The 12428-nt window shown below is 40.1% G+C and overlaps 2 protein-coding genes across 3 annotated transcripts in view; one reads left to right on the top strand and one right to left on the bottom strand.

Annotated features, from left to right (window-relative positions):
• LOC110050933 (nuclear pore membrane glycoprotein 210-like) overlaps window positions 1–11429 on the top strand; it is a 39155-nt gene extending 27726 nt beyond the window's left edge. The window contains exons 37-42 of one of the 2 annotated variants that reach the window (XR_016203520.1): window positions 673–845; window positions 1681–1765; window positions 2809–2938; window positions 6839–7530; window positions 8112–9596; window positions 10367–11429. Coding sequence is in view for 1 of the 2 variants with exons in the window: in XM_089277097.1 (XP_089133223.1) it covers window positions 673–845; window positions 1681–1765; window positions 2809–2938; window positions 6839–7530; window positions 8112–8903 (1872 nt within the window). In the remaining variant the exon portion in view is untranslated. Of the gene's footprint in view, window positions 1–672; window positions 846–1680; window positions 1766–2808; window positions 2939–6838; window positions 7531–8111 lie in introns of both variants that reach the window. The other variant, XM_089277097.1, reaches the window with a different exon arrangement.
• LOC149098015 (uncharacterized) lies at window positions 4122–5066 on the bottom strand. Its single transcript, XM_089277881.1, has one exon. The coding sequence runs from the start codon at window positions 5028–5030 to the stop codon at window positions 4122–4124; it is 909 nt and encodes a 302-aa protein (XP_089134007.1). The 5' UTR covers window positions 5031–5066.
• Window positions 11430–12428: the final 999 nt, after the last annotated feature.

The following is a 12428-nucleotide window of genomic DNA, read 5'->3' as shown; positions in this document are numbered from 1 at the left end:
TTAAGCGAGGGGTCTCGGGACATAAACCGGACAAGGTCAGCTACATGACCTGGCAAATAAATAGAAATTGTATAATGATTTGGTGGTGATCTCTTGCTTAAATGATTTGGTGGAAGCAGTGGGAATTGACCTGTTGGAATTCCTTATTGACACCCTGCCTTGAAAACTTATCTGGAACCCTGAGTATGTTTCTAAAGATACTTGAAAATGTCCTCCTAATCTTAGGACCTCCCTACACTAATCCGTTTTCGAAACGAAACTTATTCGATGATCCATTTGCTTACCCAAAACGCATCAAAAGTTTGCGTCCACACTACCGTTTTCGTAGCATTTTCCCATTCAGACTACAACACTTCTAAACGCAGATACCTATTGAGAAACATCACAGACGTCATTTACGCTTGGGCTTAAATGGTGAATGGCATCATCGTTTTTTTAAGCCCCCCTTTTTCGCCGTCCACACTTAAACGATATGGCTTTGTTGTCAAATGTCTCCTTTTAGGACAGCGTTTTCAAATGTATGCGTTTTCGATCGTTGCAGCGTGGACTGAAGGGGAGAACTCATCAACAAATATTATGCGTCTTTAAACGAAAACGCATTAGTCGAGCTTAGACGGGGCCTTGTTTTTGACCTCACATCCGTAGGATTTAACATTCATTCAATATTTTCAGGTCAAAGCAGTTTCATCACTGACCATCACTTGTCAATCTCCCGTGAGAGCGAATTCCGACAAGCTTCAGACATTTCCTCTAGGGATGAATGTGTTGTTCGCTGTTACACTGCATGATAATATAGGACGAACATTTGCTGTGGCCAGTATTCCACTCAAATACAGACTGAACAGGCAAGTGTCAATCATTCTAATTAGTGTGTGATCATCAAAAAAATTAGCCGGAGAAACGTAACATTTTATTATTCGGTTTTGTTTTTCAGAACTGTTGTTCTTGTTTGATTGCGCGAACCTTCACATAATTCGCTCAGTATAGATGCTGTTACTGTATACTTAAATGAGTTAAATCGCTTCACATCTACTAATAAAGCAGTTACTTGTCATCGTTTATGGAAATACGGTATTTCAGAGTTATCGACCGTTCACAAGAATGGTATTTGACCCTTTAATATATAGATATCTTATTAGATGTTTTTGGTGTGTTGTATCGCTGTCTATTTTCACGAGTTGTGCCGTATTTTGACGAGCCCGTAGGGCGAGTCAAAATACAAACAACGAGTAAAAATATACAGCGATACTACACCAAAAACATCTAATAAGAGATTTATTATCCAACTACTGTGGTCAATAAATTTGTCAATGAAAGAGGGAGAGTCTGACAGTTTTGCGTGCGCGCGCCGACCTGTACGGCAAACAGGTTTTCTACTGTACAATATGGTCGCTGTATATTTGTGCTGTTATTTGGACGGTATTCGCTGCAGTTGGATAATAAGACCCTTTTGGCCGAATTCTAAGGGAATCTGTTTTCAAGGGACACCCTGTATGAAGCGGACACTAACAAGGGTCCCGGGGGTGTCCGCCTAATACGAGCTTGACTGTAATATCCGAAACCAATCGTGACTCAACCCAATTACGTTGACGTGTAATCTTCCAACTAGTGTTTTAAGAAATATTTTAAGGACAGTAGATAGAAATCTGAATGTTGACTCAAATTTCTTCTTTTAAACAGATTTGATGCCGTTCATGTTGTCCCTGGACCTGAAAATGGAACATTTTATGCCAGAGCGATGAACCTAGGGGAAGCTATTCTTAAGGTTTGTAGCGACTCGGATGGTAACATTTTGTATTTCCTCGCTTTCAAGGGTTTTAACTGCATATACTAATTTAATAAATTTACGTTAGTTTTAGAAAGCTTTCGTTTTCAAGCGGGTTCAGCTAGCACACAATCGTAACAAATGGAAATATACAGTGTGCAGATAGTCGGTGTCCGTAAAGCGAGTTTATCTTTTTATCAGAGCATATCACTACGGTCACAGTATATCATTACGGTCAATAGCCCATGAGGCGAAGCCAAATAGGCTATTGGCCCTGTTGCCCTTGAGGGCGAAGGGTCTAATTGTTTTAGTATCACCCAACTAGTCGGACAGAAAAGGCAATAATAAAGTTAGCAAATGTAAGTTGAAGAAATATTTATTTGGGAATAAGACGAAAGAAAGCGTCACGCTCGATTGCGCCAATTTCGCTACTCGAGGACTATTACTAATAGTCCTCTAGTAGCATAGCCAATTAAAATGCAGGATTTGTATTAGTCCACTAGTTGGGTGATACTAATGACATTTATGTAAGAGCAAATATCAAATTATAATAATCAAGTGTCCTAATGAAGCGGGTGTTGTCTGTACCTCAACCTTAATTTTTATCTTCACTACACAACCGAACAAGGGTTTTAATTACATATAGGATTTTAATTGCCAAAGATATGTTTTAATTAACACAACAAGTTTACAACAAAGTGGATAAAAGATACATCAACTAATATCTTACATGCGCCAAAGCCTGACATGTAAACCCCAAAAACCTCTAATTTAGATAAATAGGGACTGTGTACCTCCGTCCAAATGCAGTGGCACTTGCCTTTGGGGTTTTAAGGTTATTATACTATTTATACATCATTAGGACAAAAAATAAACCTGACCGTAGAATATCACAAATTTCTCAACCGTCTCTTTCTACAAACGTACTAACCATGCGCCTTCGCGTTCTACGCTCGCAGCCAGTTCTCTGTTCCGTGTCGGCAAAATATTAATTATAATAGGTCAATACCGATTATCACAAATTACATTTTGTTTTTGTCCAGGTGTGGGATCCTAGCGCTGTGAACATAGCAGACTACATACGCATAAGGGCTGGACACGGCTTGACTCCTACCAAGGCTACACTGTTACTTGGAATGGTTCAGCAATTCAGCTCAAGTGTTATATCTGAAGGTATTTATGCAACGCGCTAAACAAATAGTTTCGCTTGGACGTAGTCTGATTGCGGATTGGAACTTGGCCTCTGTACGTCAAGGTTGCCACGTTCAGAGAAAAGTCAGGGAAAAATAGATTTTATTTAAGGTCAGGGAAAAGTCAGGGAGTTTTGTATCAGGTCAGGGAGTTTCTAAATCCCTGTTCAAAAGTCAGTGAAAAGTCAGGGAATTTTATCTCCAGGTTGCCGCAGATTGTTTATTAGATGTTTTTGTATAGAGAAGGCAATTTTGTTTTAAAAATTATCTGACCTATCCTTATTTTGTTGATTCATGGCCAGAAAAGTCAGCCTGCAGGGTCAGTGAAAATTGCTTACAGTCAGTGAAAAGTCAGGGAAAAGTCAGGGATATTTTTTGTTCCGGTGGGTGGCAACCCTGGTACGTTGATCCAAAGCATTTCATTTGTTAGGCAGTCAAGTGTTCCCTGACATTTCTTTAGGATGGTCATAATACCAGTCAAAAGCGTCCTCGTGATTCAAATGAACTACAAATGTTTTTCATAAGGGACGAAACCAGGGCAAAATCAACGACGGATTTAATCTCTGGCTGTTAGTTTGACGTTCTCGTCAACTCTCAAGTGCTAGGGCTGCCGGCACCCTTTTAATACAAGGTTCTCTATATTAACTGGCGAAACCAAACAATAGGTAAACAGCACAAACAATGCCCCTATCCCTAAGAACAAAAAAGGTGCAGATGATGATTAGTAAGAACGAATCAAGGTTTTTTAAGAGGTGCAGGTCAACTGTTTGTGCTGTTATCAAATAATAATAATGATAATAATAATAATTTAATAAAAAGAGGAGTGTTTATTGTGACAAAAACTAGAGCTAAGCTTTACAAAATGCTATAATATTTACATAATTTGATGTCTGTTAAACCTGTAAAACATGTTTCCGTATCTAATCATGATATCATGGTTACTACAACTAATACTAATGCTACTATCATCATCATAACATTAATTAACATATTCCATACAAATTGGTATATACAAGGTAAAAGTAAGTAAAAGAAATAAACTATTAAAACCTATTTCAACAGTGTTTACATAATGGCTCCCTCCTGGGTTTCAACGTCAATATCGGTATATTACAAGGTAAAAGTTAATAAAAGAAATAAACTATTAAAACCTATTTCAACAGTGTTTACGTAATGGCTCCCTCCTGGGTTTCAACGTCAATATCAATTTTCTTAAAGTCACAAAAGGCTTTCCTTCTAGCTCTTGAACCTCTTAGGCAGATTAGTGCGGATCTTAGTAAAGCGAAGGATGTCGTTGCTCTTATCCAGGAGATTGTTTTAGCATAATGTTCTCCTTTCTTGATGGAGATCAGCTGCGCCAGTCTGGAATGGTATTGCAAGCACTCGTTTCCCATGCCGCCTGTTGACGTGAAAATAAGGGGTGTAAAAGTTCCTTGTTCGATATCCAAAACCCTCCTCGCGTAAAGGCGCTTCTTCTCGTTCTCATGATTGCGGTATATCTGTTGGAGCTCTAGGTCGCTATACGAATCAGCATTAGGGTGACAAACCCTAACGTCAAAGAATGCTGATCGTTGGTTCTCCCAGAACCCGCGCGCATGAATATCTAATCTCGCATCTGGAGCTCGATTAGAACCTCTTCCCAGCTGTTCACCCGAGATGTCTTGCAGGACAGGCTCAATCTCAACATCGGTACAAACCATATTCAGGAGTTCGGCTTCTAAGTCCCTCAGCTCATTGTGACGTTGGGTAACGAACCCACCTCTCTTGCATATCATTGCGTGGTCCACTGTAAAAGCATCACCGCATACACAGGTGGAGGGGACATCATCAACCAGCCAATCGTAGCGCAGTTTGATTGCATCGCGGAACTCTCTCTTATTTAGATTGAAACCCATTTCACGAAGGGGGAGTACCGTCAGCCAAACAGATGACCCTTTTTCCGCAGCAAGGTCAAGTGCCCGTTGGACTTTCTGTAGGGCTACCCCTCTGATATGCTCTGCCCTGTCTTGGAGCACCGTTGCTCTCTCACTCCTCATTGCCTGTTGTAGTGGCTTGACCAAAGAATCATCCGGCATCTGATGGGATTGAGCCACGATCTGTTGGACCAGCGGGATGGTTTCTTTGGCGGAGGAGGATTGCTCAAGATTTGCGTCAAGACACGGGTTTGTCATGCCAAGCCCCCCTAGACGGACTGGCAATGCTAGAATGTCCCTGTCCAGCCGAGTGCACCTATGCTCCGTAATTGCAGGGATGAGCACCTTAGATATGGCATTCTCCAAAGGCTCCAATAATTCTTGAATATCAGGCAAAGTTCTCAAAAAATAGGTCCATCGGTGCTTGAGGCCAAATAATAATAATAATAATAATAATAATAATAATAATAATAATAATAATAATAATAATAATAATAATAATAATAATACCCCAGAGGATAATGGGGTGAGAGAGAAGGAAGATGAAAAAGTTGAAAAGTATCAAGATCTAGTAAGAGAAGTTCGAAAAATGTGGGGTGTGAGGACAAAGGTTATTCCAGTGGTAGTGGGAGCATTGGGATCAATACCACTGAGATTGAAGGACAGTCTGAGAGCCATTGAGGTGGGCATTCCTGTTGGACTGATCCAGAGATGTGCAATGTTGGGGTCGGCAAGAATTCTTAGAAAGGCGCTGGAGATGTAGAAAGAAGAGAAAAAGCAAACAAGGGGTGTTTCTTGGCCTCCCTAGGCAACTTGTTGTTGCCCGGAGCCAATGACCAAGCCAGCTTCAATATCATCAATAGCTGTGCGAATCTTTAATAATAATAATGATAATGATAATGATAATGATAATGATAATGATAATGATAATGATAATGATAATGATAATGATAATGATAATGATAATGATAATGATAATGATAATGATAATGATAATAATAATGATATTTAAACAGGGGGCGATCTTACACAAAGTGGTTTTCAGAACGGCCCTGTGGAAAATGTTAAAACGTAAAAGCTATACAAAACAATGCTACTTAAACGTAAAAGATACGATATAAATAAAATATGATAAAATTAAGGCATCCGTTCAAGTTTCCTTTTAAAAAGTAAAATAGATTCAGTTTCCTGTATTTCAAGACTTATAAGGTTAAAACCGAGACCTGCTTGGTATATGATTTTTTTCTTTGCCCAGTTTGTTTTGGGAGCAGAAAGGTGCAGATTCTTGCGCTGGCGGGTATTAAGAAGGAATAATTAATTTGAAGCCGCTGAACCTTTCGTGAGGGTTGACGAAAGTTTCAGGGTACTTGTTTGACTGGCAGATGATTAGATGTACTATTTAAGTGTTTCCAGACTTTAATACTCATTTGACTGCCTTTCTCGCGGGAAAAATAACAGTTTGAAGTTATTGATGCAGTCGGCAGGGCTGAACAAGGAAATTTTTGGCTCAAAGTCATAGCGTGCGTATCGAGTGAAGCGTAGACATCCAAATACTTTCCTTCTCGACCACACCAGCTTTATAGAGCTTTATAGGCCATATTCGTGTTCTTGTATTGGACTGGAATTAGCTTCCAGTGGACGCTCATGCGGTGGAATATCACTAAAGAGAGATTAATGTCACTTGCATTTGAAAAGACTCCCTGCCTTAGCCTCATTTGCAAGCTAGTTCCAGTCCAATACCGGGAATACAAATGTTGCCTGTTGTGTTCAGTACAGTAGTACTGTTTTCAAGTACTACTAATACATACATTTTTGCAGATTGATTGCATATACACTTCTTTTTTGTTTATTTCATTGTAAATAATTTAAACTTTTTTTGTTGTTTCCCCAATTAGTAGTTAATACTAAATACATTGACACTTCAATAAAGCTTTTACTGTAGCTGTTATTATTCATTTTTTTTTTTTAAGGGGTTGGTGGTGTTTGGTCGTCTTCCAATGACAGAGTGGTTAACATCAACGCGACAACTGGTATTGCCATGGCAACTGCTGCAGGAACAGCAACTATTTACTTCATGATTCCCGAACGGTACTCGGCACAGACTGAAGTTAAAGTTGAAAGCCTGAGTTACATTCATGTCGCCACAGATGATGCTCTGGTCATCACCAACATTCCTCGACAAGATGGCCGAGGCTACATCATCCCTGTTATCTTTGGACATGATTATTTGTCTCAAGAACATACATCCAAGGCGTCCGGCCTCGGGGATGGAATATTGCTTTTTGAAGAGCTGGGTGTCGAGAGTCGTTCCATACCCTTCCAGTGTGTTCTTAGCTTTGCCTATGACCTCTTTGGGGATTTTAACTCAGATGATCTGTTTGAAGTGAAATCTGGTTTTATCAACGGAAAGCCTATGTGTTATGTCATTCCAAGAAGTGCCACAGCAGATGTGGTTCGTTCTGCGAGCTCCAGTACAGCTCAACTGAGTCTTGCCGTCAGAGTTTTCGACGAGATTCAAGGTCGCCGCATCTCTTCAGAGGCATCACCTGTGCCATTTGTTCCTGCGTTTGTGCTAAGTGAAACCGAACTGGAGCTTTCCGCTGACAGACAAAAAGCGCAAATTGTTGTTTTGGGCATTACGAGGCAGTTGGATAGCCTAGAGGTAAAAGCTGTTTGTATTTCTGCAATCTAAACGTCCGCCGTAACATGTGACAGTGACAAAATATTATTTTGCATAATTTACACATAATTTATAATTTTCGTACTTACGTATAATTTAAGCACTGTTTGTCTGTCTGACGGCGGACGGACGGACGGACCGACTGACTGACGGACGGACGGAGGGACGGACTGATCTCGATCGATCAGTCATTCGTTCGTTCGTTCGTTCGTTCTTTCAATCACTAATTTGTGACAGTCACAACATTCGTACAGACACTAAAAATTTGACATAAAGAGTTGTTCACCAGAAAGGTCTTAAAGAGGAACACTCTGGTCTCTGGAATGTTTCCCTAGTTGTAGTAGCTTCTTCGGGGATTCTGTAGTTCAGTTTTGAAGCGTCTTCTGTGTACAAGTTCATTGGTTCAACTCCCGTTGCTCGAACTCGAGAGAAATTTCTTCCCCTACTAGCTTTAATCACTCACTAATATCTTCCTGAAATTTATAACGCTGTTTTGAGTCGAATCATTGCCACATTTTCAATTTTCTTTCGTTCAACAAAGATTACTTTTGTTTTGTTTGCAGGTAAGATCCCAAGATTCATCATTGGTAGCTGTTACAGTGCTGTCAATCTCAGGTGATAATCAAGCTCAATATGAGGTAGAAGTGGTGGGAAAAAATCCAAAATCATTCAAGAAAGTGTGGGTGGAGTTTAAAAGTCAGTTGACGGGTCAAAGAGCTTTGCTGTACGTCTCGTATACAGCTCCCTTCGGAGGCGCTATTCCTGTTGTGCTGGCAGGAGCGGGTTCAAGCAGTGAACAGTGCCCTAAACTTCCAGCAGGGCCGGCAGACAGAAGTTTCCAAGGGTTTTTTCTAGGTCTTCTTGGACAAACTAGTGCCTGGATAATTGGGCTTTCGTTTTTCATTGGGTTCATCATTTTAGCCCTTATACTGTGCTGTAGTCCTCGGCAAAGGAGTGTTGGTCCCCATGGCGGTGCCCCAACGCCTGGGTCGAGATCCCAAAGCCCTTACGGATTGACCCCAGTCCAAGGGAGCCCATATGGGCAGGCTCCATATCATGGGTCAACCGGAGGCTCCTATTATTCTGCAAGAGGCACTTATCTATCTTCGGCAACAGGTGCATATTCTCCAGGGGCTGGGACGCGTGGAGGTCATGCTGGAGGTGATGATCCGTCTGTCCGGTCCTTCCCAGAAGAGCACGATGAGACTCGGCGAGAAGTGTTCACAACATACCGGCATACCAAGACCTCAAGCCGAACATATCTCTCAGGGGAAGCATCTCAGGCCTCTGGTGGACTGTCTATTGGCCGTATCTCTCCAAACAAATCTCCTAGACTCTTCAGTGTCAATCAATGATGTACTACTGACTCTCTACCTCCTTAGAGTACTCAAGTATAAATTTGACAATTTTCTAAACTTGTTTTTTTGGAATTACTTGACTAACAAACAGCACCACTAGAAAGCATGCATCGAAGGCTTTCATTTGAATGGTCACATGTGAGAGATTCATCCAGGCACTTAATATTGTGGGTACAGTTACTGTTGGCAGCCATTTTGGTCGTGGTGATTAGCGACTTTACACTACATTACACTTTCTTTTTTTTTTTGCCGGCCTTTTCTCTCTTTTATTCATACCTAGTATAAACTTAAACTACCTGAAAAGCCTATTCGAGGCACTGCAAAATTATAAAGCTGGAGCCAGCTGCACTCCTTTAAGTAACTTCAACTTTTGTTTTGTTTTTGTTTTGTTTTTTTTTTCCACATTTTTATTTCCATTATTAAATACATTATTAATTACAAAACGTTGATAATAATATAATTCACTACATTACACTTGAATTTTGAAGCCTTCGCAGAGAAGGGTTTGCCAGTCTCAAGCCTTATTCGGAGGTTATCAAGGATTCTATGGATTCGAAGTATTTATGTAATGATAGAGTACAAAGTCGAAACAAACAGTAAAAGACAGCCAAGTCTTTTAGTGAACCTTGAAATCATTTCTCGCACCCATATTTGGTCTCTCTCGAAGGAGCTATTTCACGATATTTTAAGGTGGCCGAACACAGTTTTCGAGAGCCTATGCATAGCTCACCATTACTTTTAAGCTATTTATGCTTTGGCGCTCGTTTTTTGCAAGAGTCAAGGTTAACCACAGAAAAGTTTATTCTCGTATTTTGGCTAAGGTGTGTGCTGTTACCATGGCAACGGGGCTGGTTAAAAACAAGGCTTAAAAAATGGTTTTTGTTTATTTAAAAAAAATCCAGTCGTTAGATTTTTTTCATCTTTTGCCCACTACGAATTGACATTAAATCTCTTCTGTCAACACTGTTCTAATAAAATTTTGACATAGGCGATTTTCGTAATTCGCCGTAAATCGTTTTCACCGCATGTTCTGTATTATTAAAAATTCCCTATGTCAAAATTCAGATTTTTTGCCATAGATCATTCACGTGGTTTCTGAACTATTTTTTTGCCAAATTTCTTGAAATTCTAACGACTGGATCGTCAGAAATCCGCAAGTTTCTGCAAAAGCAATCTGTCTTAATTTTTCGAGCAACTGCGCATGGGCTGCATTTAACTGGGTTCTTTCGGTAACAAAGAGAAAGCTGAGAATTGCTGGTTTCTTTGCGTCGTTACCTTTTCTAACATATCTTTGTAATAAAAGACTAAAGCCATCAGTACACTGCGTTCAATAATAGAGAAAAATAGCACAGATAGTGCGGGTGTTGAGTAAATAAAATGATCGCTCTTTGCAATCCTTGTGCGCGCGCTCAATTGCATCAGCAAAAGCGCGCGCGAAAACTGTGTTCGGCCACCTTAAGCTGTGGTGTAGCTAACTTAGTAGAAGGTGGAGCACTTCTTATCAACTGTTTTTCTGGGTGTGCAAATGTGGGAAACTAGTCCAAGATGAAAATTCTGACTGGCTTCCTGAGCGGTCCGACTTTAGCAGTACGGACCGCTAAAGGGCCGCTCACGAATCAGTTTTGGCGAACTGCGGCTTAAAACATTGCACAAAAGTAAACAGTTTGTTGTTACGTAGAAATCTTACTTCCGTAGAAATCTTATTTACTTCACGCAATGAAGTTCAATAGCATTCATCTCCCTAACTTATGGATTGTTTCAATCAGGCGATGTTAACAGGAGGCGGCTATTTGCTATTGCCGTTACAAAATTGAGCTAAAAAAACGCGAGGATACGTAAGTCGTTAATGTATTTATCATATGACCCGTAGGGCTCCGCGCGCTATTTGCTTGGAAAACCAGAAGAAGAAAAAAGACCGTATGAGGGCCGCACTTGCGGTAGTGACAGGGCCCGAAAAAGGTGTGCGATCTCACTAGACATACCATGAGCGCGACCTCTTTCTACGAGAATAACAAAAACCAAAATGGTCATGTGATCAAATGGTTATTGACTGAGTTAGGTCGGGTCAGACGGGAAAAGGTCACGGACCTCGTTGCACTTGTTCCATACGTCCTGACCTCGAGCCAAATATTTTCCCGTCCGGCCTTCCCATTCGTCTCTGCTTCAAGCCTGGCACGGGCCGGGAGCGATACGTGATATCCGGCCCGAGACGGCTGCGAAGGAAACTGTCTGTGGCGTCGTTTGAAACAAGTACATAGCAGGTCAGAACGTGCTTAATTACAAATTGGTATATTCTGATATATGTATAGTAATTTCGCAGTTTTTGTACAATTTGCGCCTACCGCAAGATTTCATTTGCCAAGTGTTTTGTATTCATTTTTTCTATAGAAGTATTTTGTTACCATCACGAGCACTCTAACTATCTAATCCGTGAGCATTGTATAACTTTAATATATAAATTATTCGCCTCGCATTTATTTAGCTACAGCTATTCACGTTTGAAATAAATATCTCATAAAAGCAGTTTGTTTGGACATGTTAAATTGTGTGTAAAACATGTTTTGCAGGATAGAATGTGAAACACTTTAATGACTTGTTGTTATTTAATTAGAATTTTTGCGTTAGTGATTCTTCATGGTTAGCTTGCGTAGCGGGATTTCTCGCGCGAGTGTTTTTGTTTTGGCTCCAAGGCCCTGTGCGCGAGCGGCGAACACAGATTACTTCATGGAAAATGCGAGCGTACGATTTTTATTCACGAGTAGTATTAGAAAGCGAACGAGTAAGTTTTCTGATACGTGTCAACGAGTGAATAAAATCGTACAAAGCATTTTTCATGCTGTAATGTGTTTATTTCATAGGTACTGAGATTTTCTCCTGTAGTATTTGGTAAACGAATTGCACAAATGGGGCGATGAAAAGCGTAAAAAAATATTTTTCAATAACTGTCTAATTTTACGCGCGCTGATTGGCTCATTTTTATCATCAATAAGAGTTCAGACGGATAAAATTTTAATTTATGCAAGTTTTGAAGTTAACTTTCAGCTTTCAAACTGTCAACTTTTTAACCAATGAGATTTTATGGACTTTTTTAAGTAGCCAATCAAAAAGCGAGAAAAGCTATTGACAATTGTCGCGCCATTTTGACTAAAATTCACTTATCTTTGTTTACGGCAAGTTTACGGCGTCTTTTCCCTTCATTTATTCCCGGCATTTGACCATTTTGGGACTTATTATTGTAAAAGACATATACTGCGGAACCACTTGCCCGCGGCTTGTGGTTCCACAACCACTTTGACAATGTTATGACGCAATTTATCATCAATAAGAGGACAGACGCATAAAAAACTGACGTCAATTTATTAAGTTTAAAATCGCTCAACAACAACTAGGTTAATGAAAGCTTATAAAATTTTACAAAACTTACTGTGTTCAACATATATCAATAAAGTCAAATGTCTAGAAGCCTGACGTTTTGAATTCCAGCCCTCTGAACGATTGTCTTCATTGAACCGTTGAGTTTGT

The sequence above is a fragment of the Orbicella faveolata genome, unplaced genomic scaffold (assembly GCF_042242905.1).
Source record: "Orbicella faveolata isolate gen_17 unplaced genomic scaffold, um_ofav_v1 contig_46, whole genome shotgun sequence".
Classification (NCBI taxonomy): domain Eukaryota; kingdom Metazoa; phylum Cnidaria; class Anthozoa; order Scleractinia; family Merulinidae; genus Orbicella; species Orbicella faveolata.
This window is presented reverse-complemented; position numbering and strand designations above follow the sequence as displayed.